Source organism: Macrobrachium nipponense, chromosome 40, assembly GCF_015104395.2.
Source record: "Macrobrachium nipponense isolate FS-2020 chromosome 40, ASM1510439v2, whole genome shotgun sequence".
In the NCBI taxonomy this organism is placed as follows: Eukaryota; Metazoa; Arthropoda; class Malacostraca; order Decapoda; family Palaemonidae; genus Macrobrachium; species Macrobrachium nipponense.
This window is the reverse complement of record NC_061101.1, coordinates 4,111,246-4,134,812: the sequence shown is the minus strand read 5'-3', so window position 1 is coordinate 4,134,812 and position 23,567 is coordinate 4,111,246. Positions and strand designations below refer to the sequence as shown.

General features: G+C 44.7%; 1 protein-coding gene across 1 annotated transcript in view; it reads left to right on the top strand.

The window, feature by feature from the left end:
* The window catches only part of LOC135211813 (uncharacterized), a 395,519-nt gene that overhangs the window by 14,909 nt on the left and 357,043 nt on the right, over positions 1-23,567 (top strand). Inside the window, exon 2 of the mRNA XM_064245023.1 lies at positions 4,407-4,573. Coding sequence (XP_064101093.1) covers positions 4,419-4,573 — 155 coding nt within the window. The 5' untranslated portion in view covers positions 4,407-4,418. The remainder of the gene's footprint in view (positions 1-4,406; positions 4,574-23,567) is intronic.

Sequence of the window (23,567 nt, the reverse complement as noted above, 5' to 3'; positions counted from 1 at the left end):
GGTCCAAAGTGAGCGAGACGAGAATCCCCGATATGTTACACGATAATCGGGAACCTCGCCTATGCTCAAATTCCTGGAATTTCTAGCATTAGGAAGAAAGACTGCTGCTGAAAGAAGACTATCTCACAATAGGCGACCAACCTGGAATAGAGAAGAACGGACGGGAATATCCAGTTTGGCTTGAACTATCGTCTTAGTATTCTGTTCACCATTGAAGCTTTCCTTCGAGGAAGACTTCTTCACTCTCTTTGATAGAGACCGAAGGTGGTCGATCTCCAATCCTTATTTTGTTTTCTTGAAGGAAAGAATTTAGGATGGAGATCGTTGTTCAGAATCCTACAAATATACTACGTATATTAACCTCGCGACATGATTCTGCTAAGCAGTTGAATGGTCCGAGGGGTAGGCGCATATCCTGGTTATTCTACGGATTGCGACTTAGACGAAAAGTATTCTAATTGAACTGCAACTCGGTGCCTGCAACCTCCCAGGAGTTTCCAGTTTCAATTTTATATACTTATGGTGTGTCACAAACAACACCATTTAAGCTTTTATATTTACCGAAATTCGTTTCACATAAATATAATTGCTCGAGCATATATTTTTATTGCCTCGGTGGTTCTAGCCGAACGCATTCCTTCGTGGAAAGGATTACTTGGCAACTCAGGATGACGAGTCAGCGACAGCTACTGCGTATTGAATTGCCCGAGGCATTCAGTACCAGCTGCCGCTTTGAGATGGACGGTTGGTTATGTCTTTCTCACCTGCTTTGATTGAATACCAACCGTATCTCTGCCCAACAATCACGGACTTAAGTCTCTGATTAACGGGGATTCTCGCAATAATGAAGGACCATCTACTGCTGTGACGCTAGTATTCATCGTCTTCGGTATTGCGAGAATTTTAAACAGAGATATCTATTCGACTCCATCTTTCTGTTTTACCGCACGGTTTTTAACAGGAATTCTGTAATAGTCTCTTGCTGCATCGTATCTCGATAATGCGAATGATTTTTGCGGAATCTGAGTTTGTCCTCAAAATATCTTGTATTCGGAGGTGTGCAATTGTTCATTGTTCACCCCGGATTAGCAGATGTATTGAAAGACATCGCCTACTCCCACACCTGCCAGCTCTACTTCCAAACGTTCAGCCCATGAGAAGCAGTTCTTTCAGGCGGCTCTCCCCTGTGTTTCATTACTGAAGAACGCCCGCTTTCACTGCACACCGGACAGCAATGAAATGGCGGTTAGCGTTTTCAGTCATTTGTAAGCACAGGTTTAGAATCTTGAGATTCCTTCTCTCGATTCAGCTGGAAGACGTAGGTTGCATTCATTGCCTACCTTCGTCTTCAACGTCACATAGTGTTGTTTCTCCTTAAGCTGAGATTCAACGTCTATGAGATTTTCTTGCCATCAGGGACCTCGGTCTTTTGAAGGCAATTGACTTTCGCCTTTTGAGCTTATGCATTAAGAGAATCATCGCCGCGCCGTCCGGCATCGGTGACTAACAAATATTTTATTTGTTTGGTCTCTCAGCATAACTCTTTAAAAGGCGAAGGTCACGTGACTTAACCCGGATGCTTGGACAACTTGCCTCTACTGATTCCGAACCAGTCAGTCGGCAGCTGTCAGAGCGCCCGAGTCAGTTACGAACTATGCTGTGGACTTAGTTCGGTTGTTCCAGAGCAATCATTACTTCGTCTTAATAGCTTGTCAGTATGAGTACTGTACATAACCAAAGTCGAGAAGAGGGATAGGTCATACGACTATCCCCTTCTTTTCGTCTTAGGTTAACTGCATGACTTCTCTTGAGAAGTCAAGCACAAAGGGATGGGGATTTGTGACGCTCGATTTCGTACCGATCTTCGTAGCGAAGACTCAGAACCCTTCGGTAACTGACGATTGGTTCGAGTCCTTCACAATACCCTCCCTAATGGACTTCACCGCCTCCGATACGAAGGCTATGCGGCGTTTGGTTCCTGGTTGAAGGCGAGACGGAGCTGTCTGAAGAAACTCGACACCCAGGATGAGTGTGGACCTCCGCCCTTCATCATTCTGTCGCGTTCCGCAAGAACTTCTCCGTGGTGCAGGTAATGAAGGCAGGCGCCTGGTCCAACCGGACCGCATGCACCTCCTTCTACCTTCGATATTGCCCACAGTTCCTTGGATCTTTTCCTTGGGAACCGTGGTGGTTGCTCAACACGTTGTGTAGTTAACCCAGACCCTCGCAGGCTGAACAGCATCGAGTCCTGGTGTGACTGTAAGAATGGATGAGGAATGAGAGTGTGACTGGCTCCTCTTCCCAATGCTTTTTTTTCTTCCCTCTACCATCTGTGTAGAGGGACACGGTCGTCACCCTGCTGGGTAAGGACGAGATGCAGGTGAGCTACTCAATAGAGCACCATCCTATCCCTTTCAGTAGGGATAGGAGTAAATATCCACCACTTCCTCCAAACAAGGGGGAGGAAGTGGATGCCAATTTGAGACAAACCCATCATTTTATGATTGTCTCTTGCAAACAGGAACAAGTTCTTGCTTGCTGGTACGAAGAGATACGCTTGCCTCTCTCTTAGTTACTTGGCCCAGAGGTCTGACCATTGATCCTGCGGTGCACACCCCGATCAATTGGACAGAGGTTTGGATCCCTCCCTTGCTCTTACGACCAGGGAGGCACTCCAAGGGTTTGGACGAACAGCAGTCTGTTCACCAAAAAGACTCAGATTCCTCCCACCAAGAAGTGAGTCTTCCTATTGTTAAAGGACCGAGGGTTTGTATTACGTATCGGAACAAATGACAATTTGTCGAAAATTGCATTTTTTCCTAACTATACAAACCTGAGGTCCTTTACATATAGTCCCACCTCATGCCACCCCTCACTCTGCAACTTTTTGCATGGGCCTAAAGCAAAAGTGATTCTTCACCTCTCGGGCGCGCGCACGATCGGACAAGCAGTTAACTACCGTTCTCCCCTTGTTCGAAGCTTACGACCGTTCCCAGCTGCCGCTAGTTACCTTCTATTGTTAAAGGACCTCAGGTTTGTATAGTTAGGAAAAATGCAATTTTCGACAAATTGTCATGTTAGTTTGAAAAAAGGAACAGAAGGTAATAGGTAATACTGAAAGAAGAAATCAGTTATTAGAAAATAAAATAAGTTAACAGATTAATAAGTAGATAAAAAAGTAAGTAAATAGATTAAATACAGGAATTGCTTAAGGATAGTATTGTGTTGAATCTTGACTTGAAATTTTGAGGTTCTAATTGCATATCATCAAGTGATGACCCAAACTGTAGTGCTGATGTCTAACATGACCATAGCAGTATTTGTCAATAAGCAAGAGTAGACAGTCTCCCACATCTGTCAGTTTGTGAGGTGGATGGCTGAATTAGCAGTGTGCCTTGCTACCTAGCTGTCAGCATGGTACAATACATTCTAGACCTACGGACTTATTTTAAGGAGAGACTGAGAGGAATATGCCTATACTTCCTTCTCAACAACAGTCAGTAGCCATGGAGCTAGTTGCTATGGCTCATCCCAGGCAGGATTGTGGCTTGACCTGTGGTTGAATACACTTGAAGACTGCTGCCACTAGAGTGTCTTGGTGGTTGTTTGAGCCTTGGGGAGGCGCTAATTTTTTTTTTTACTAATTTGCAAAATTGGGGTAGATGTCTCAGAGAGATGTGACGTGTGTAAACCTTCACTCCACAAGGTTCTCCGCTTAAGGAATGAAGGGAAAACTTTCCCTTTCTCTTTTTGAGTGAGGGGAAGCGTCCCTTTTTCAAAGAGCTTGGTTCAAAATGTAATGGCAAAAAGACAATTTTTTGGGCTGAGAGAGCATGTTGCTACTATTTTGTTTGTTTGCACAAGAGTTTAATTGGTCTGGAATTATAGTTATTCCCATAATCTTTCTATCTTGAAAAAGGAATGTGCTTGGAGGAAAGCATTTGCTTCATGTTATTAATGGGTCTCGGTGCACTGCTAATATATTACTGTATCGTTCTCGTCTCAGGTGTAAGTCACTCAAAACAGTTTTATTATTGCATAGTGTTACCTCAAGTTGATGGAAGGGTTCTTCAAACTTATTTTGGCCTATATATTCCATTTATTGCATAGCTAGCTTTAAATTGAGAGTTATCCATTTACCAGCATTTTTGTGGTACAATGTGCATACTGCACTGTGAAGTGATGAAGTGTTAGTTTAGTAGTTTCCATATTTTCTTGAAATGCGTATCGTACCCTACCTTAAATTCAGGGTCAAGAAGCACCAGTCCTCATGGTTAATTTACTGTAGATATCTCACGTGAGTAATGATTTATTTGCTTGACAACTCTTAAATTGTTATTTTGTGGTTACTTTGGACAGAGTTTTGTTGCCCATGTGTAGGTATCTTATATTTATTACTGTTGCAGATCTGAAGCTAGATGACGTCAGTGAACAACACAAGCAATGGAGTCGCAGAGGAGAAAGCTTTTGATTCCTTTAATGTTTCACAAGGAAAGGAAGCCCTTGAGTTGGCCAGTGAAGACTCTTTCCAATCCATAGGATCACCACCTTCAGTGGACACGCAGTCTAACAGGTTCGTAGTTCAGGTTTTTTGTTTTTTTAACTACATATTCAAGAATTGAGTGGAATTGGCTTTGTATGTTTTTGTTTGGACTCATGCAGTGAGAATGTAGTCTCCAACCAGCGACTTACTCAGTTTAGTGTAGTGACACCTGCGATTTGCAGATTATTGAATAATAAGAGTAAAAAAAAAAATTGTAAATAAAAAAAAAGCTAATATGTACACTCGACAAGAAAAGTGAAGATACAGTTTTTATTAGCTTTCATTCATCGAATTTCCCATTTGTTTTTACTGAAAAGACAATATCGCTAAATTTACTCTAGAATATGAAAATACACTGCAAATTATATCATATAAGTTAAAACTGCAAAACAAAACCGTTCAGATACGTACTTAAAAACACAATATATATGCCCGAAGTAATTGGAATTTCTCAGATGGATTCTTTCATAGAGATCTGGTAGAGAATGTGAATTTCTGATTGTAGTATACTATGTATCAAGATGACAATATTTACTCGTTTTACTTCATGAACGGGGATATTATTGCATCAACGTAAGTGGTGAATGCAATCATTTTAGTTTCTACAAACTCATGTTTGTACGTATTCCAAAGTGATTAAAGTTAGCTGATGTCAATGACAGTCAATGTTGCGACGGCTAAGGTAGGTTGAGCAAATCGAGTTGCATCCACAAGTGCGTTTTCTATGATGTGAGGAGGAGCCCTAGAACTTCAAGCGGGAAAGCGCAAATCATGGATACTGGCTTACGTTACGGTTTGTTCATGAAACTTACCTGTCAGATATATATATATATATAGCTGTATTTTCTGAAGTCCGACAGAATTTTAAAAACTTCCGGCACACGCAGTGGTCGGCCAGGTGGTTAGTACCCATTCCCGCAGCTGGGAGGCGGGTATCAGGAACCATTCCCGTTTTCTATTCATAATTTTTCTGTCGCCGGTGCTGGAAACACCTGTTTCCAGTACCTCCGTCTTAGATTTTGTAAACTTCATTGCCGCTAAGTATCCTAATTGTCTTTTAATTTATTTACTTGGATTTGTGGCTAGGCATATGCTATCTTAAATTGATTTGAATTTGATTCATTTTTGCATAAGATATCTGAATCTAGTTAGGCTAGTTTCAGAGGGTGTTGTCTGCAAAGATAGGGTGTGGCTACCGAAAGCTTCGGTAGATCCGCACTTGGTATGCACGAGGGGTATGGGTCTTGCTTCTTTGTTGAGATTTGTCATGTAAGGAGTGTGAGACTTTGTCTAATTCCGTAAGGAAGACGTATGATTCGTATGTACGCAATTAATCAGTAAACATGTCTAATTCCGTAAGGAAAACGTATGATTCGTATGTACGCAATTAATCAGTACAAAACGTAAACAAAAAGTCAGGGTAGTGAACCTGCTAACCTTCTGTAGACTTTATTTTGCCTAACCCTGTAGTATGGCCTACGGGTTATGAATATGTCTGCGAGAGGTGATCGCTCTCCTTCATTGTTGTGAAGAGTGCTACTTCTGTTATTGTTACTCCTAACCCTGTAATGTTGCCTTCGGGCCCTAAACAGTGTCTGTAGAGGTTATTGCCCTTTCTCTAATACTCTTTCGATTCGTAACTTAGAATCGAAAGTGCTTGCTTTAGAGAGCAATAGTGAAGTGGCTAAGTATAGTGACAGTGCCCCTTGTGTAGTGGAGGGTTCGTCAGATCGGCCTTATTTCGCCTCTAGGCCGGGACCTCTGCTTGACTCCCAGGACCCGGGGAGAGAGCATGTCGAAAGCCGAAGGAGGGTTACGAGGAACCCCCACCGATCTGGCGTGCCTTCGGCAGTTTTCTGATGAAATCACCCCAGACTGCCAAAAGTGGCCGTGCACGTGCACGAATCCTGAAGGATTGCTTCTCGTCCTCCGAAGCGTCCTCCCCGCGCAGGGGTTGGAGCTTTTGGAAGGACTCGCGCCCTCTAAATAGAAGCTTTATAGAAGAGGACGCTTCATGTCCTCTCTCTCTCGTTATGCGTTTCAGTGAAAAGTAAGAAGGCGAACGTCGCCTGATCACGTGTACGTCTTTCCACCGAGAAATATGAAAAAGAAGTCTTAGTAGCAGCCGCGTTTTGAGAGCGGGACGGGGGGGGTCCGAGCTTTGTTTACTGTTGAGAATAAGAAGGCGTTTCCCTTCCCCGCCCCGTATTCTCACATATACCCTTCTCCTGAGACTGCTTCGTGCAGTCGGATTTCTCTCCGAGATGTATCTCGCTCTTCCCTGAAGGCAGTTTCTGTCGCTTGTTTTGACGCCTGTCAGGAGCGTGACGCTTTTCTGCACGCTTATTTTGACGCTCGGCTTGGACGAGACGCTCGGATGAACGCCAGGCGCGCGCGGGTGCACGCCAAGCGCGCACCAGTGGATACCGAGCGCGCGCGCCAGTGGACGCCGAGCGTGCTCGCCACTGGACGCCGAGCGCGCGCCAGTGCACGCCAGGTGTGTCGCCTGGCTGAACGTTTCTATTCTTCAAGCTCTTGTTTACGATTTGGGCCTCAAGAATTTTTACCTCTACCTTCGGTGATACCTTATACCTCACATGCAAAGAATGTGAAGTAAGCAGTGCTTCGGAAGAAGCTTAAAGTGAACAGACAACTTCGTCTTAGAAACCCAGCAAGACCTCGGGTTTCGTGAATTCAAGAGGTCTCTGTCAATATTATATTGCTTTTCGCAAAGGTGGATGGAGTTAAGGAAAAGCTCAAGGGAAGATCTCGTTTGCTCTACCGCATTCAAGACTTTGCGATAAGGCAGTTACGGGTTATGTAAAAGCTCGACGTCCTGCACGTCAGGACTCTCGGCAACGTTCAGTAGGATTCTTGCAAAGGCACTCATCAAAAGCACACTCTTCAGGAAAGCGCAAGACAGGACTTCCTTTGCCATACTGCCAATAAATTTTAAGCTTTAGCAGGCATTAGTTGTGATACGGGAGAGGAAGCTGGTTGGAGAGTTTCTTCCTCTTCCCAGGATAATTTTGCAAGCTTTTTAGCCCATCTGAAAGGGTTTTTCAGATAAGAGATTTTGTTAGTTTCTAGTCGGGACTACGCTGCTGAATTGAACATCGTCGTTCTACCTGCCGTAAGCCCAGTCTCTTAACAGGATTCTTGCCCCTTCCTCGTTTGAGACGGGAATCGGAAATAAAATGCTCGACTTCCTGGATTACGTTTTGTCAATTCAATGACTTTCCCCCATTGACAATATACTATCGTTTTGTCAAGTTAGTGGGTATCCCCTCATTGACAAAATATCTCTTTGTCCCGTAAATGGGTTAGTTGTCATTGACAAACATCTCATTAACTTTATATTGAGTAAGCGGATAAGCTTTTATTGACAAGATTCGGAAGAGCTCTCATTCGTTATTCGCAGACTCGTACAAGAAATAGACTTGTAGACTACGTCAATGAACGCTTATGTCCAATAACATAAGAAGCTTGAGCTGTCTGCTTCGATTCTCTTAAGTTTTGTTCATGAAACTTACCTGTCAGATATGTATGTAGCTGTATTTCCGAATTCAGCTATATATATGTCTGCCAGGTAAGTATGAACAAACTTTATTGTAATATAATTTCATATTTTGCCTTGCGTTATTTTACTACTGGTTGGTTCAAGTCATACAGTGGGGCCTCGCTTAGTCACGGATCAGCAATCACGGATTCAGTTAATCACAGGTTTTTCCTCAGACCACTTCTCAATCTAGGCTATATCACAGCATCGAGGGCTTGTCCGTTGTAGGCTAAGCCTTGTCGGTTCCGATAATCAGCAAATGCATGAACAGATTCACCTATGATATTAACTGACAATAAAGGTAATAAAACCATTCTCACCTTATATATTATTGGCATATCTTCATAATATTGTAGCCTATTCATGAAATAATTCCACATCATTGACATCAACTTGTAGTTGAGCGGCCAGCAGAAATGTAAACATTGAGTTACACTTAACAGCACCTTTGCCATTCTTAACCTTTTAGAAATGTTAATAGTAATAGTGTAATTACAGTAGTAATAACATTTAGGAAAACATTACTTTTCAATTCGAACTTCATTATTGTTTTGGTATAACTAATCAACTTCTCTGAACACTGCAGTCATACAAACGATAATTGTCATAGATTATCGTATTGTTGTTTGCGATCGGCGACGAAGCGTAAATGTAATAAAAACCATTTTTACTTTATATATTATTGTCATATATTCATAATAAAACGCATATCGTATTATTGGCATATCTTCATAATAAAAAGCCTCTTCAAGGAATAATTCCTTGGGGAATGCATTTTTCAAAAGACAAAAATACACTACATGTTTACAGCATGCAATGATTACTTTATTTTGATGTGATTACATTAATTTTACAGTATGGTACTCTAAGCAGTACAGTAACTATTTTTTTTTCATAAATGTATATGCATTCACGAAAAAATACGTATGACAACCGTGACGTCACCAAACCTAGTCTCGTTGGTACATACTATTTTTACACAATGTGAGTGGATACACCGTTCTACAAACTACCGATGTATTTTTACGTAAGTATCCTCTAAATTCTGTCATAAATCACTTTACTTACTTTTTTTGTGGAGCCCAAATACTATGTATATCCCCGGGGAAATTAACGAAATCTTGAATTTTATCACAGACCAAGATTCACTAATTAGATTTTTTCAATAATATGTATGTTTTTCTTCTTCTTTTCATGACTAAATGGATTTTTAGGATACACTCATTTAAAAATTTCATACATTCAACTTACCTGTCAGATATATACATAGCTATCGACTCCGTCGTCCCGACAGAAATTCAAATTTCGCGGCACTCGCTACAGGTAGGTCAGGTGATCTACCGCCCTGCTCTGGGTGGCAGGACTAGGAACCATTCCCGTTTTCTAATCAGATTCTCTCTGTTGCCGGTGGTATCAACATTGTTGTTACTTCCTCCTGACTAGAATTCTTTTTCACAACGCTTTTGATCATCTCTCGCTGATATTTGGTGACGTACTTGGATCGTTGTTTGGCATTCGCTATCGTGGACTGTTTTTTGGACTTGGTTTTTGGAATTCGTGAATATGTCTGACTCTAGTTTAGTTTCAGAGTGTGTGTGAATGAGGGCTGTAAGGTGAGGATTCCGAAAGCTTCGGTAGATCCTCACACTACATGTAGTGGTTGTAGAATGGTTGAATGCTCGATTGAGAATACGTGTAACGAGTGTGAGTAAATTGAGTGCGCAAGAGTGGAAGAATCTAACTTCTTACTTGAAGAAGTTAGAGAAAGATAGAGAGAGGAAGGCGGCTTACAAAACCCGCAAAATGTCTACATCTCATGATTTACTGTCTAGTTCTGTAGCTTCTTCCTCTGATAATCATGCCCATTCTGTTTCAGCCCGTTCACAAATTGCTAATCCCTCTAGTTCTGCTTCGGAAATAGCGGAACTCAGAGCTTCCCTTCAGAAAATGCAGGAAAAAAATGGCAGCATTGGAAGGTAAGGAAAGTGAATGTGGTTTCGCTAGTGATATTAGTGTCCCAGGCCTAGACCTCTTCCAAGCTCCCTGGCCCGGAGGAGAAGGAAAGTCGAAAGCCGTACGGGGGTTGTGGAGAATCCCCAACGATCAGGCGTCCTTCGGCAGAATCTATCATATCACAAACTGCCAAGGACCGCTATAGGAAAAGCGTCCTTCGAGAGTGCTTTTTCGTCTTCTAGTTCGCCCTCTCCGAGAAGAGGATGGAAGGAGTCGAAACTTTCCCGTCCGCTGAAGAGGAGTATGAAAGAACATGAGCTCAATTCTAGTCCCGAGCGCTTCTCTGAAGAAGTAGCGCCTTCGGTAATAAAGAAGGCTAGAAAACATTCAGGGACTTGGGTCTGGAGGAGATCCTAGAGCGCCTCCAGATCTCCCTCTCCTGATTCGAAAGATTCCTCAACCAGGAAAATTTTAATGAATATGCAGGAACAATTAGCCTCGTTGGTAGGAGTTCTTTATAAGGAGCCTACTCGTAAGAAGGATGATAGGCTTCCTATTAAAAGATCTAAATACCGATCTCCTGTCGGGCGTGACGAACCCTACCAGGGGAGTTGTCGCACAAGCGGCCATCTCTGGGGAGCGATGCGTTAGACAGGAGAGAAGTAAGAAAGGAAGTTACTCCTGTCAAGAGTGTGGCTCCAGCCAGGAGCCAGGCTCCGAGTAGGCGCAAAGAGCCAGAGTATTCAGTACAACGTTCAAGATCTTCAACCAAGCGCCAAGAGTTAACTGAAGAAGAAGATCCTGTTAGGAGTAGAGCGCTTGTTAAACGAAAAGCGCCTACCTTGATCAATACTCCTACTAAACACCATACGCATTCCAAGGATCAGGAGTATTTGGAGCGACGTACTCCTGCCAGGCGCGCCAGGAGTCTTCGGACCGTCGATACTCCTCCCAGGCGCCAGGAGTATTCCGAACTTTATACTCCTCCCAGGCGCCAGGAGTATTCTGAACTTAATACTCCTCCCAGGCGCCAGGAGTATTCCGAACCTTATACTCCTCCCAGGCGCCAGGAGTATTCTGAACTTAATACTCCTCCCAGGCGCCAGGAGTATTCGGAACAAGATGCGCCTACCAGAAGCCAGGAGTATTCGAAGCGCGTTGCGCCTGCAAGCACCAGGAGTATTCCAAAACACGTTACTCCTTCCAGGCGAGATACTTCCTGCTGTACACCAGGCGCATTCCCTGCATGAAGAGCCTGACATCCGACAGGAGTCATCCAAGCGTCAATCTTTTAGCAAAGAGAGAGTAACTCTTAGCACCTCTTCAATTAGGAGTGCTTCTTCAGAAAGGAAGAGAGTAAGTGAAGAAACAGAAGAAAGAAGGGAGCCTTCTCCTTCCGAGCCTATGAACCCAGAAGATGCCTCGGAGGATGAAATGAAGGAAGGATTTTCTAATTACAAAGTTCTTTCGTCCCTTCTCTTGGAAGAATATGGAGACTCTTTAACGCCAGCCGCTCCTCCTCTCCACGCTCTCTGTTTTCGAGCACGAAAACGCACAAGTCTTCCTCTTTCCTAAAAATGAAGCCTGCTATATCTATGAGGAGGGCGCTACAATCTCTTGACTCCTGGTTCAAGAAGAAGAAGGAGTTAGGAAGGACGGTCTTTTGTATGCCTCCCGCTAAACTTACAGGGAGGAGAGGCATTTGGTACGAAACGGGAGAAAATATGGGATTGTCTCTGTCCGTTTCAGCTGAGTCAGACTTGTCGAGTTTAGTAGACTCGTCGAGAAGACACGCCTTGATTTCAGCAAAAGTAACATGGGGTCTTCGGAAACGGACCACCTCCTCAAAGGGCTTTTTCACACTTTAGAAGTTTTTAACTTCTTAGATTGGTCCCTTGGGGTTCTTGCCAAGAAGTCTCATGAAAAGGAACAACTGGACCCAGAAACCCTAAATAGCATCCTCACATGCATTGATAAGGCTGTTCAGGATGGATCGGCTGAAGTATGCTCCCTCTTTGGTGCAGGAGTTTTAAAGAAGAGGGCGGTTTCACAGTGCTTTCCTCACGAAGGCCGTCTCTCCTTCGCAAGATCCGCCTTATTGTTTGCGCCTCTCTCAGAAACATCTTTTTCCCTCGCAGTTGGTGAAGGATATTGCCCATTCACTGACTGAAAAGGCCACCCAGGATCTCCTTAGACAATCCTCAAGGCAAAAATAGGCATGTGGCCAGTGAGGAAAAGAAAGTGGCTCGTCCAGCTCAGCAGCAGCCCTTTCGAGGAGGCCTTCCAGCTAGATCTATCGCCAGAAAGGAAGTACAACCAAAAGGAAAAGCAGGTCTTCCTTCCGTCCCTTTAAGAAGAGAAAGTGAGAATTCTGTCCTCCAGACACCTGTAGGAGCCAGGTTACATTTCTTTGCGAAAGCCTGGGAAGACATATGGATCGAATCCTTGGACGATGTCAAATCATCAAGAAGGGTTATTACATCCCATTAAAGGACATTCCTCCCTTGACAACATCACGAGGGAATTGTCCGCCAGATACAGGGACCCTGTTCTGATGGATACTCTTCGTCAGATGGTGGAACAGATGTCTGGGACAAAAGAGCAATAGAGCTGGTGCTGGATTGCAGCTCCCCGGGGTTTTACAATCGCTTGTTTCTTGTAGCAAAAGCCTCGGGGGGATGGAGACCGGTACTGGATGTAAGTGCGCTGAACAAATTCGTAAAACAACAGAAGTTCAGCATGGAAACGTTTCTCTGCTTCAGTCCTTGCAGCACTGCGTCAAGGAGATTGGATGGCGTCCCTAGACCTTCAGGACGCATATTTCCACATCCCGATCCACCATTCGTCGAGGAAGTACCTTCGATTTATGTTCAGGGAAGAATCTATCAGTTCAGGGCCCTGTGTTTCGGCCTTTCACGGCTCCTCAAGTCTTCACGGACGTGATGAAAATGTATCAAGACATTTACATTTGAAAGGGATAAACGTCTCCCTGTACCTGGACGACTGGCTCATCAGAGTCAGGTCTCAAAAGCACTGTTTGGAGGACCTGTCCAACTACACTGGAATTGACAAAAAATCATTGGGATTGATCGTGAACCTCGAGAAGGTCTCAGATGATCCCCAGCCAGAACGTGGTTTATCTGGGGATTCAGATGGATTCTCGGGGTTTTCGAGTTTTTCCCTCTCAAGAGAGAATAAGGAAAGGCTGTGCCACAGTATCGAACTTCTTAGGGAAAGAGCGCACTTCAGCGAGGGAATGGCTGAGCCTTCTGTGGACCCTTTCCCTCGCTCGAACAGTTCTTTCCCCTAGGAAGACTACATCTTCGTCCGCTTCAGTTCTTCCTGAGAAGAAGTTGGAGTTGGAAGGAACAGGACAGCTCTCGGACAACGTTTCCAATCTCGGAGGAAATAAAAAATCATTTAAGTGGTGGTTGATTCCCTTAAAAGAAAACAAAGGAGTAGCCCTGCAAGTACGGAACCAAGCCTGACATTGTTCTCAGACGCGTCGGAGTCGGCTGGGTGCAACATTGGGATCCAAAGAAGTGTTAGGCACCTGGTCGGCAGAACAGGTGTCATGGCACATAAATTGCAAGGAGCTTTTAGCAATTCACCTTGCGCTAAAGAGCTTCGAACACATAGTCAGAGGCAAGGTCGTACAGATCAAACTCAGACAATACGACCGCTCTGGCTTATGTCAAGAAACAAGGAGGGACTCACTCTTTCGCTCTGTACGAGCTGGCAAGAGATCTGTTGATTTGGGCGAACCAAAGGAAGGTAGTTCTTCTAACGAGGTTTGTCCAAGGGGAGAGGAATGTGAGAGCGGACAGACTGAGCAGGAGGTTCCAGGTCCTTCCCACAGAATGGACACTCCACTCAGAAGTCTGTCAGAGCCTTTGGTACCTTTGGGGGAAGCCTCAAATAGATCTTTTCGCCACATTCCTCTCCAAAAGGATAGACACATTTGTGCCCTAGTGGAAGATCCAGGGCTTATGCAACAGACGCCCTTTCTCCTGGACTGGTCAGGGCTAGATGTTTTACGCTTTTCCCCCGTTCAAGATACTGGGGGAAGTAGTCAGAAAATTCGTGGCATCCGAAGGAACCAAAATGACTCTGATTGCTCCGTATTGGCCATCTCAAATTTGGTTCACAGAGGTGATGGAGTGGACAGTGGACTTCCCAGATCTCTTCCAAACTGAATAGATCTGCTCAAACAACCCCACTTCGAGAGGTACCATCAAAATCTACCCGCTCTTGCTCTGACTGCCTTTCGACTATCGAAAGACTTGTCAGAGCGAGAGGGTTTTCTCGCCAGGCAGCAAGCGCAATTGCTAGAGCCCGCAGATCATCTACTAGGCGAGTGTACCAATCGAAGTGGGAAGTTTTCAGAAGCTGGTGCAGGTCGAAGAAGCTGTCCTCTTCCAGTACCTCTGTGACCGAAATTGCGGATTTCCTTCTGTTTCTTAGAGAAAAGTCTCATCTCTCTGTACCGACTATTAACCTCTTCATTACCGAAAGTTTGTTTGGAGGTAGGTGGGTACCACCATTGAAGTCTACTATACCGCACCGGGTGCATAAAGGTGGTACGCATAGTACCACCAAAACTCCTCTTTTCAGATAGGGACTTCCAATCATTCTGTAATTTCCGGTTTGAAGAGTTTGGAGCAAAATAAACAGTATGACCGAATGCAGACGTATGATGAACCCAAAAAAATAGTATTATTACTGCTTATAGTAGTGTGTAGGTGACAGATGAACTGCGTCTCAACAAAAATCACAAAACAGACAAGCGTAAAACATGTAACTAACTTTCTACCCAAGTAAAAAACCAGTTGTTTTATCTCATTTACTGTATTTATTTATTTATTCACTTATTACATTTTACAAATAAAAGATATGAACACCAGATAAATGAAGGTAGAAATAAAGCCTTATAGTAACTTTATATATAAAAAAACCAAACCAGAGAAAAAGCAAAAAAGCGATTTTTTCTGAGGACAAGAAACTTGAAAAATTAGTTTAGATACCCCTAATGCCCTAAAGTTGTTTTCTGTGATGAAACTAATCTTAGAAAATGTAGAAAATGACATCGCCCAATTTTTGAAAGATATACTATAAAATTTGCGATTTCCATATTTATTGGCGGGGCTTTCGCTTTAGTTTTTGCTCTTTTTTTTTGTTATTACGTGCTTATTTACTGTTCTATTTTGATAATACTTTATGTGCATGTTCCAGGTGCAAAAATACCAACATTCTGTAAGACCGAATTTCTATTCAAGACCGTAGTTATTTTTTTTCACCGACCACCAGTGTCCCTTGTACAAGGGACACTGAGTTTCAACATTTTTTTTCATAAAATCAGTTTATTTTCCCTGTAGGATGATAAAACTAACAGAGAATATGCGTTATTATAGTGCAATAATACCTGATAATTGCATTAGCCTGTCTTGATTAGTGTTATTTTTGCAAATATTTACCTGGGCACCCCTTCCAAACTCGAGTCATACCGAGAGATTCAGTTCGGCAAGCGAACACATGTTTACATTCTGCTCACCCACCCGGTACGGTAAAGAGGGGTTAAGGGGTACAGGAGTATGCTTTCAGCAGTCTTTAGAAACAAGGGATTAGATCTAACGAATGATAAGGATTTGCAAACGACCTCATTCGTTCCTTCGAAACATCAAAGTCACTTGAACCTAAGGTTCCAAGCTGGAACTTAGATGTGGTTCTTAAATTTCTATCCTCCGAAGAATTCGAACCACCACACACTGCTTCATTTCGTAATATCACTAGAAAGTGTCTGTTTCTGATGTCTCTTGCAACGGCAAAAAGAGTCAGTGAGTTGCACGCCCTTGAATCACGAGTCGGCTTCAAAGGACTCTGCAATTTGTTCATTCCAGTCTCTCTTTCTTGCCAAAAATGAAAACCCTTCGAATCCCTGGCCCAGGAGCTTCGAGGTAAAAGGACTTTCTAGTTTGGTGGGCAGAGAGGCAGAAAGATCCCTTTGCCCAGTTAGAGCTCTTAAATTCTATCTGGACAGGAAGAAGCAGTTGGGGGGTTCGCAAAAAGGTCTTTGGTGCTCAGTAAAAGACCCCAAGAGAGCAATGTCCAAGAACGCCTTAGCCGTCCTTTGTTAGAAGTGTTATTACGGAAGCTCATAAGAATTGTCCAAATGATTCTTTTAATCTTTTTAAGAGTGGAGAGCCCACGAAGTTAGGGCAATCGCAACCTCTGTGGCGTTCCAAAGAAATATGTCACTTAAAAGCATTTTGGATGCAACTTATTGGAGATGCAACTCTGTGTTTTGCATCTCATTATTTGAAAGAACGTGCTAGTTACGTAGAGAAATGTTTTTCTCTAGGTCCGTTTGTGCAGCACAGACGGTTCTGGGTAAGGGAGCTAGCACCGATCCTAATATTGTATGTAACCCTCTTGTTGGATGTGTTCTTGAGTTTCCTGTGCATGGAAGTGTCAGGTGGCGCACAGGCGACCTTCACTTCTCTTCACTAGGAGATCGAGTGACAGCTGACTTTTAGAGGGGTACAAAAAAGAATATTTTTTTTTTTGTATTATTGTATGTGTGGTTATTGAGTTTGTGGTTGTTTGCTAAGAGTTTGGGGATAGCTCTTGGCAATCTTAGAACTAACACGGGTGTTAGGTTCGGGTGATCGGGATCGGTTGTGTGCTCCTTAAATAAAGGAAAGTGTTGTCATATAAGCGGATGTGCTCCCATTGACAAATGCCAGTTAGGTTCTGTCGAGTAAGTGGATGAGACCCATCGACAGATCCACAAGAACTCTTGGCCACAGATCACGATCTCGCTAAGGCTCTTGAGGTGAAGCAGACTCCTAGACAGCAGTCACGAAGTCTTCCACCTGATAAGGTAGGAACCAAGGTCTATAAATACCTACAACATGTGTTGTTTACCTGTCTAGTCAGTAGTTAGCTGTCTCTTGCCCTCCACCAAAGGGTGTCAATCAGCTATGTATATATCTGACAGGTAAGTTGAATGTATGAAAATGATATTGTTATGATACAATAAAGTTTCATACATACTTACCTGGCAGATATATACAATTGAAGACCCACCCAGCCTCCCCGCAGGAGACAGGTGGAAGAGAGAATCTGATTAGAAAACGGGAATGGTTCCTAGTCCTGCCACCCAGAGCAGGGCGGTAGATCACCTGACCTACCTGTAGCGAGTGCGCGAAATTTTGAATTTCTGTCGGGGACGACGGAGTCGATAGCTATGTATATATCTGCCAGGTAAGTATGTATGAAACTTTATTGTATCATAACAATATCATTTTTCAAATACTATGAATGTAGATAGCAAAATCTCTCTCTCTCTCTCTCTCTCTCTCTCTCTCTCTCTCTCTCTCTCTCTCTCTCTCTCTCTCTCTCTCTCTCTCTCTCATCACTTATTACTGATCTATTATTCTGTGATTTACGAAACTGCTTCAATACAACTTTTATAGTTGACTCAATGAATTTCACATTATAACAGTATACAAAAGAATATCTTATCACTATCCATGTTTCATTTCTTATCACCATAAAAAATATTTAAATACAAATTTCATTTTGTTATTCTCCAGCTAAGCTAGTAACAGTATTCTCGTCCCAAGCTGCTCTCTCAAGCTACTCAACAGTTACTCTCATCCCAAGCTGCTCTCTCTCTCTCTCTCTCTCTCTCTCTCTCTCTCTCTCTCTCTCTCTCTCTCTCTCTCTCTCTCTCTCTCTCTCTCTCTCAATGAAATATGAATTACTGTATCATAATATCATAAACTATTATGTACAAAGTTAAAAATAATAATAATTCCATTAATAAATTAGTTTCTTTTAGCAACTAAATTGTTTTCCAAAATAATTCCTTCGGTAATAAACGTGCATCAGCTGATTCTAAACGTAAACAAAAGACAAAAATAGATTTTTATTGCTGTATTTTGCTGTTTATACATTAATATTATAGTTGGGTGCTGTAATCATTACAGTAAATTGTTTTTTTTTTATCATAAATATGTTCATTCACGAAATAGATATACTATGTACTTTTAGTTTGGTGCAGAGCCAAATCATGAAAATAGAAAGGAATTGTTAGGTAATTATACTTTTGTTTGCTGATCTGATGAAGGGGAAATTGAAGATGGGAAAGAATAACTTTGAACTGTCTTGAATTTAGTTTAAGGTGATAGTTGAAGACATATTTGGTGCTTGAACTAAAGTAGGCAGTTATAAACATTGAAATAGTGGTCTTGGGTGGGTTAATTATTAAAGTAGGCAGTTTAAAGTAATTTTAAGGGGGGGTACCAGGATAACACGGGTATTTACTTATCACGGGGGGTTCTGGGCCCTATCCCCCGTGATTAACGAGGCCCTACTGTATACGCTTGCTGTAGTTACCTCTTCGGATGGCAACCGAGAGGTCTATTGTCTATTATTTTAAGGACATTTAATCGTTACTCCCTGCAGCCTTCCAGGAGTTTCCGATTTATCTTTTACCGTTGTATGGTAGTGTTATGACGACACAAACACATCTATATTTTGTTCATGCCACTTACCTGACAGATATATATATAGCTGTATTTTCTGAAGTCCGACAGAAATTTCAAAACTCGCGGCACACGCAGTGGGCGGCCAGGTGGTAGTACCCATTCCCGCCGCTGGGAGGCGGATATCAGGAACCATTCCCATTTTCTATTCATATTTTTTTCTGTCGCCGGTCGGTAAACAACTGTTTACAGACCTCTGCTCAGGATTTTTTGGAATTTGACTCGCTTTTAAGTATCTGATTGGTTTTTTGGTATTGAATTGGATTGTTGAATTGGCATGAGCGATAGTGGACCGTTTTTTGATTTTGGATTGACTTTTCTATATAAGATATGTCTGGATCAAGTGCTGTGAGTTTCAGAGTGTGTGTGAGGGCTGATTATAAGGTGAGGCTACCGAAAGCATCGGTAGACCCCCACACAGTATGTATGAGTTGTAGGGGGCATAATTGTTTGATTGATAATCGGTGCAATGAATGTGAGAAATTGACCGATGATGATTGGAGAGTATGAGTCCTATCGCCTTAAATTGGAGCGAGATAGGATCAGGAGGTCTTCCTCCAGGAGTGGTTCTACCAAAGGTAAGGCTAACATCTCTCCTACATTAACACCTGTAGAGTTTGCAACCCCTAAACCTGTGTTGCCTTCGGGCTCTGATTCTGTGTCGGGAGAAGCGAATGCTCTCTCTCTGATTTTGGAGTCTCTTCGCACTCTGGAGACCAAAGTGAAAGCCTTAGAAACTGGCTCGGTGCAAGTGTGTGATCGTGCCCCTAGTGTTGTGGAGGGGGCGTCAGATCGGCCCCATAATGCCTCTACGGCTAGACCTCTATCAGACTCCCAAGACTCAGGGAGTAGGTATGTCGAAAGCCGCAAGAGGGTTACGGGGGCTTCCCACCGATCTGGCGTCCCTTCGGCAGGCCTTGTAGCAAAGTCCCAGGCTGCCAAGGAGCGCGCACGAGCGCGCGTCCTGAAAGAGTGCTTTTCGTCCTCCGAAGCGTCCTCCCGCGCAAGGGGTGGAGCGCTCGGAGAGACTCTCGTCCTCTGAAAAGGACGTTTCGTGCGGAGGACGCTTCACGTCCTCTTTCGCCACTTTTGTCGGAGGATGCGTATGACGCTTTTCCGCCTCAGAAAAGGGGTAAGATCTCCTCCGATGAGGACGCTGGGTTGCGTGCACAGGCGCGTATACCTGAGAAGCAGGTAGCTGTACCTGTGAGAAGGAAGGAGGCGTCCCCTCGCCCCTCGTCTTCTCGCAGGATCAGTCCTGCTTCCTCTGTTCGTTCTTCCCCGACGAAGAACATTCTTTTGTCCCTTCAGGACCAGCTATCCTCGCTTATGGCTCAGAGGACTCGCCCAGCAGCAGTCGAGCCTAAGCGGAGGAAGGACCTTAGACTGCCTGTCAAGAGGACGAAGCAGTCTCCTTCTCCCTCACCTACTTCGTCTCGTTCTCCGATCGCTTCTCCTTCGGCAATTCGCCGATCTCGTTCGTCCTCTAGAAGGACGTTACGTCAGGACGCTTTGGAGGAGGACGCTCTGCACGACGTTCGACAGGACGCTCGTCAGGACGCTAGGCAGGACGCTAGGCGGGACGCTTGGCAGGACGCTTGGCAGGACGCTTGGCAGGACGCTTGGCAGGACGTTCGGCAGGACGCTCGTCAGGACGCTCGTCAGGACGTTCGTCAGGACGTTCGTCAGGACGCTTGGCAGGACGCTTGGCAGGACGTTCGTCAGGACGTTCGTCAGGACGTTCGTCAGGACGCTAGGCAGGACGCTCGGCAGGACGCTCGCCAGGACGCTCGGCAGGAAGCTCGCAGGACGTTCAGGGCTCTTTTCAAGACGTTTTTGGGGATTCCGACCAAGAAGTCGTACCCCCAGACGCTAGTTTACGCGCACAGGCACGTATTCCAGCGAAAAGGTCTTCCCTTTCGTTTGAGAAACGTAAGGACGCTTCTCTGGCAAGTGAGACTGCCGCGGATGGCGCTAAGGACGCTCGTCCTCGTCAGGACGCTCTACCTTCATCAAGTAGTAAGCGTCATAGAGAAGACAGCCGAAATAAGGCTGCCTCTAGCAAGGATAGGGGTCCCTTTGATCAAGCCAAGACCCGACATTAGGACGCCCTCTCCGACAGACGGTCTCCTCTTCCGTTTAGAGAAGAAGGAGAGCTGAGTAGTTCGGCTGACTCGGTTGAAGAGGAACCTTCTGCGGCCCCTTCAATCTCGGACTATAAAGTCCTAGTGCGGCTCTTGCGTTCTTCTTTCGAAGACAAGTTTCAGCCCGCAGCTCCCAAGTCTCCTCCTTCGCAGTTTTCTTCATCTAAAACTGGAAAAACCCCGGAGTTTGTAGAGATGAAAACTTCTCTCTCCACGAAACGTGCCTTTAAGAAACTCCAAGATTGGATGATACGAAGGAGAGATCAAGGCAAGACGACCTTCGCCTTGCCGCCAGCTAGACTTAGCGGAAAAAGGGGGCATTTGGTATAGAACCAAAGATGAATTAGGAGTTCGTATCCCTTCTTCGGCTCAAGGAGATTTCTCCAGCCTAGTGGATTTGCAGAGGAGGTCTCTTTTACCCTCTGCTAAAGTAACCTGGACCTCTACGGAGACTGACCATCATTTGAAGGGTCTGCTCAGGACGCTGGAAGTGTTCAACTTCCTTGACTGGTGTTTGGGAGTTTCTGGATCTGCAAGCGAGGAAGCCCAGAATCTCTCAGTTCTTGGGGGTGGGGGAGCTGTCCAGCGTGTTAGCATGTATGGACAAAGCCGTCAGGGATGGTTCGGAGGAGATCGTATCTCATTTTGAACGGCTTTATTGAAAAAAGAGAGCTTTGCTGTGCAACTTCACAGCTCGTTCGGTAACTCCAGCTCAGAAAGCGGATTTGCTGTTTTTCGCCTCTTTTCGAACCATCTCTTCCCCAGACTTTAGTAAAGGACCTGACAAACAGTTTGCAAGAGAAGGCAACTCAGGACCTTTTGGCCAGTCTACAAGATGGTCAGCCGTACCTTCAACCTCTTCAGCTGCGGTTTCGACCGCCGAAGAAAGTTAAGCCCTTTCGTGGGGCTCCCCCCTCGAGAGCAGCTCTCGAGGGAGAGGTTTTCACGAGGAAGAGCTTCCTTTAAGCCAAAGCCTTCCAAGTGAGAAGCATGTCCTTCAGACACCAGTCGGAGCCAGACTAAAGTTTTTGCGGGAGCGTGGAGAGAGAGAGACACGGACTCTTGGTCCCTCAAGATCGTGGAGGCAGGGTACAAGATCCCCTTTTTTAGATCTTCCTCTTTCTACGACTCCCAGAGACCTTTTCTCCACTTCCTATCAGGGAGAAAGAAGAAAGTATTATTCGATCTCCTTCAGCAGATGATCGACAAAAGAGCGGTGGAACAAGTCACGGACCTGGGGTCCCCAGGTTTTTACAAACAGGATCTTCCTAGTACCAAAGCAGTCGTCAGGTTTGGCGTCCAGTTCTAGATGTAAGCACTCAATCTTTTCGTGGAAAAGACCAAATTCACGAGGAGACGCCTCATTCTGTTCTGGGAGCCTTGAGACCGGGCGCGACTGGATGTGTCCCTTAGACTTGCAGGACGCGTACTTTCACATCCCGATCCACCCTCTTTCAAGAAAGTATCTAAGGGTTTGTCTTAGACAAAAAAGTGTGGCAGTTCAGAGCTATGTGTTTTCGGACTGAACCACGGCTCCAATGGTGTTCACTGTAGTAATGAAGAACGTAGCGAGGTGGCTACACTCTTCGGGAATAAGAGTTTTCCCTGTACCTCGACGACTGGCCCTGATCAGAGCGTCGTCGAGAGAGAAGTGTCTGAAGGACTTGCAGTTCACTTTAGCCCTAGCGAAGTCCCTGGGACTTCTGGTCAACCTCGAAAAGTCGCATCTGACCCCAACACAGTCCATCCGTGTATCTGGGGATTCAAGATTGATTCAGTGGCTTTTCGAGCGTTTCCATCCCAGGAACGTCAGCGGCTAGGCTTAGAAAAAGATCTCAGCCTTTCTAAGGAAAGAGACTTGCTCGGCGAGGGAATGGATGAGTCTGCTGGGGGACCATTTCCCTCGCTGGAAAGGTTTGTTTCCTTGGGAAGACTGCACATCAGGGCCTCTCCAATTTTTCCTTGCGGACGAGGGAAGGCCAGGACGAAATCTCAATGCCATATTGAGAATATCGCTTCCGATCAAGGAAAAACCATCTAAGATGGTGGTTGGACCCTCAGAAGCTTCAGGAGGGCGTGTCCCTAAGTCTTCTGAGCCCCGACCCTAGTGTTGTTCTCCGAACGCTTCATCAAGGGGGGGGGGCTGGGGAGCAACACTAGGAGGGAAAGGAAGTGTTTCAGGCTCCTGGAGAGGGGTAAACAGGTAGCCTGGCATATAAATGTCAAAGAACTGGCAGCAGTATTTCCTTGTCCCCTGCAGTTCTTCGAAAGGAGTTTTGGAGAACAAAAGATTGTTCAGATAAAACTCGGACAATACCACAGCACTCGCTTATTAAAAAACCAGGGAGGAACACACTCCAAGAAACGTTGTTTTCCCTAGCGAGAGAGTTCCCCCCCCTGCTGTGGGCAAAGAGAAGAAATGTGACTATCCTGACGAGATTCATTGCAGGAGTGGCAAAACGTCAGGGCAGATCTTCTCAGTCGTCGGGACAAGTCCCTACCGATGGTAATGGACCTTGAACGAAGACGTTTGTCGAGACCTGTGGACGTTGTGGGGACGTCCACTGGTCGACTTATTCGCGACGTCAAGGACCAAGAGACTTCCTCTTTACTGCTCCCCGGTCCTGGATCCAGAAGCAATCGCGGTAGACCGCTTTGCTTTGGAATTGGACGGGTCTAGACTTGTACGCCTTCCCACCATTCAAGATTTTTTTGGGGGAAGTCATGAGGAAGTTTTGCGGCCTCAGAAGGGATGAGGTTAACCCTGATCGCTCCGATGTGGCCAGCGAGAGAATGGTTCACAGAGGTCATGTCTTTCC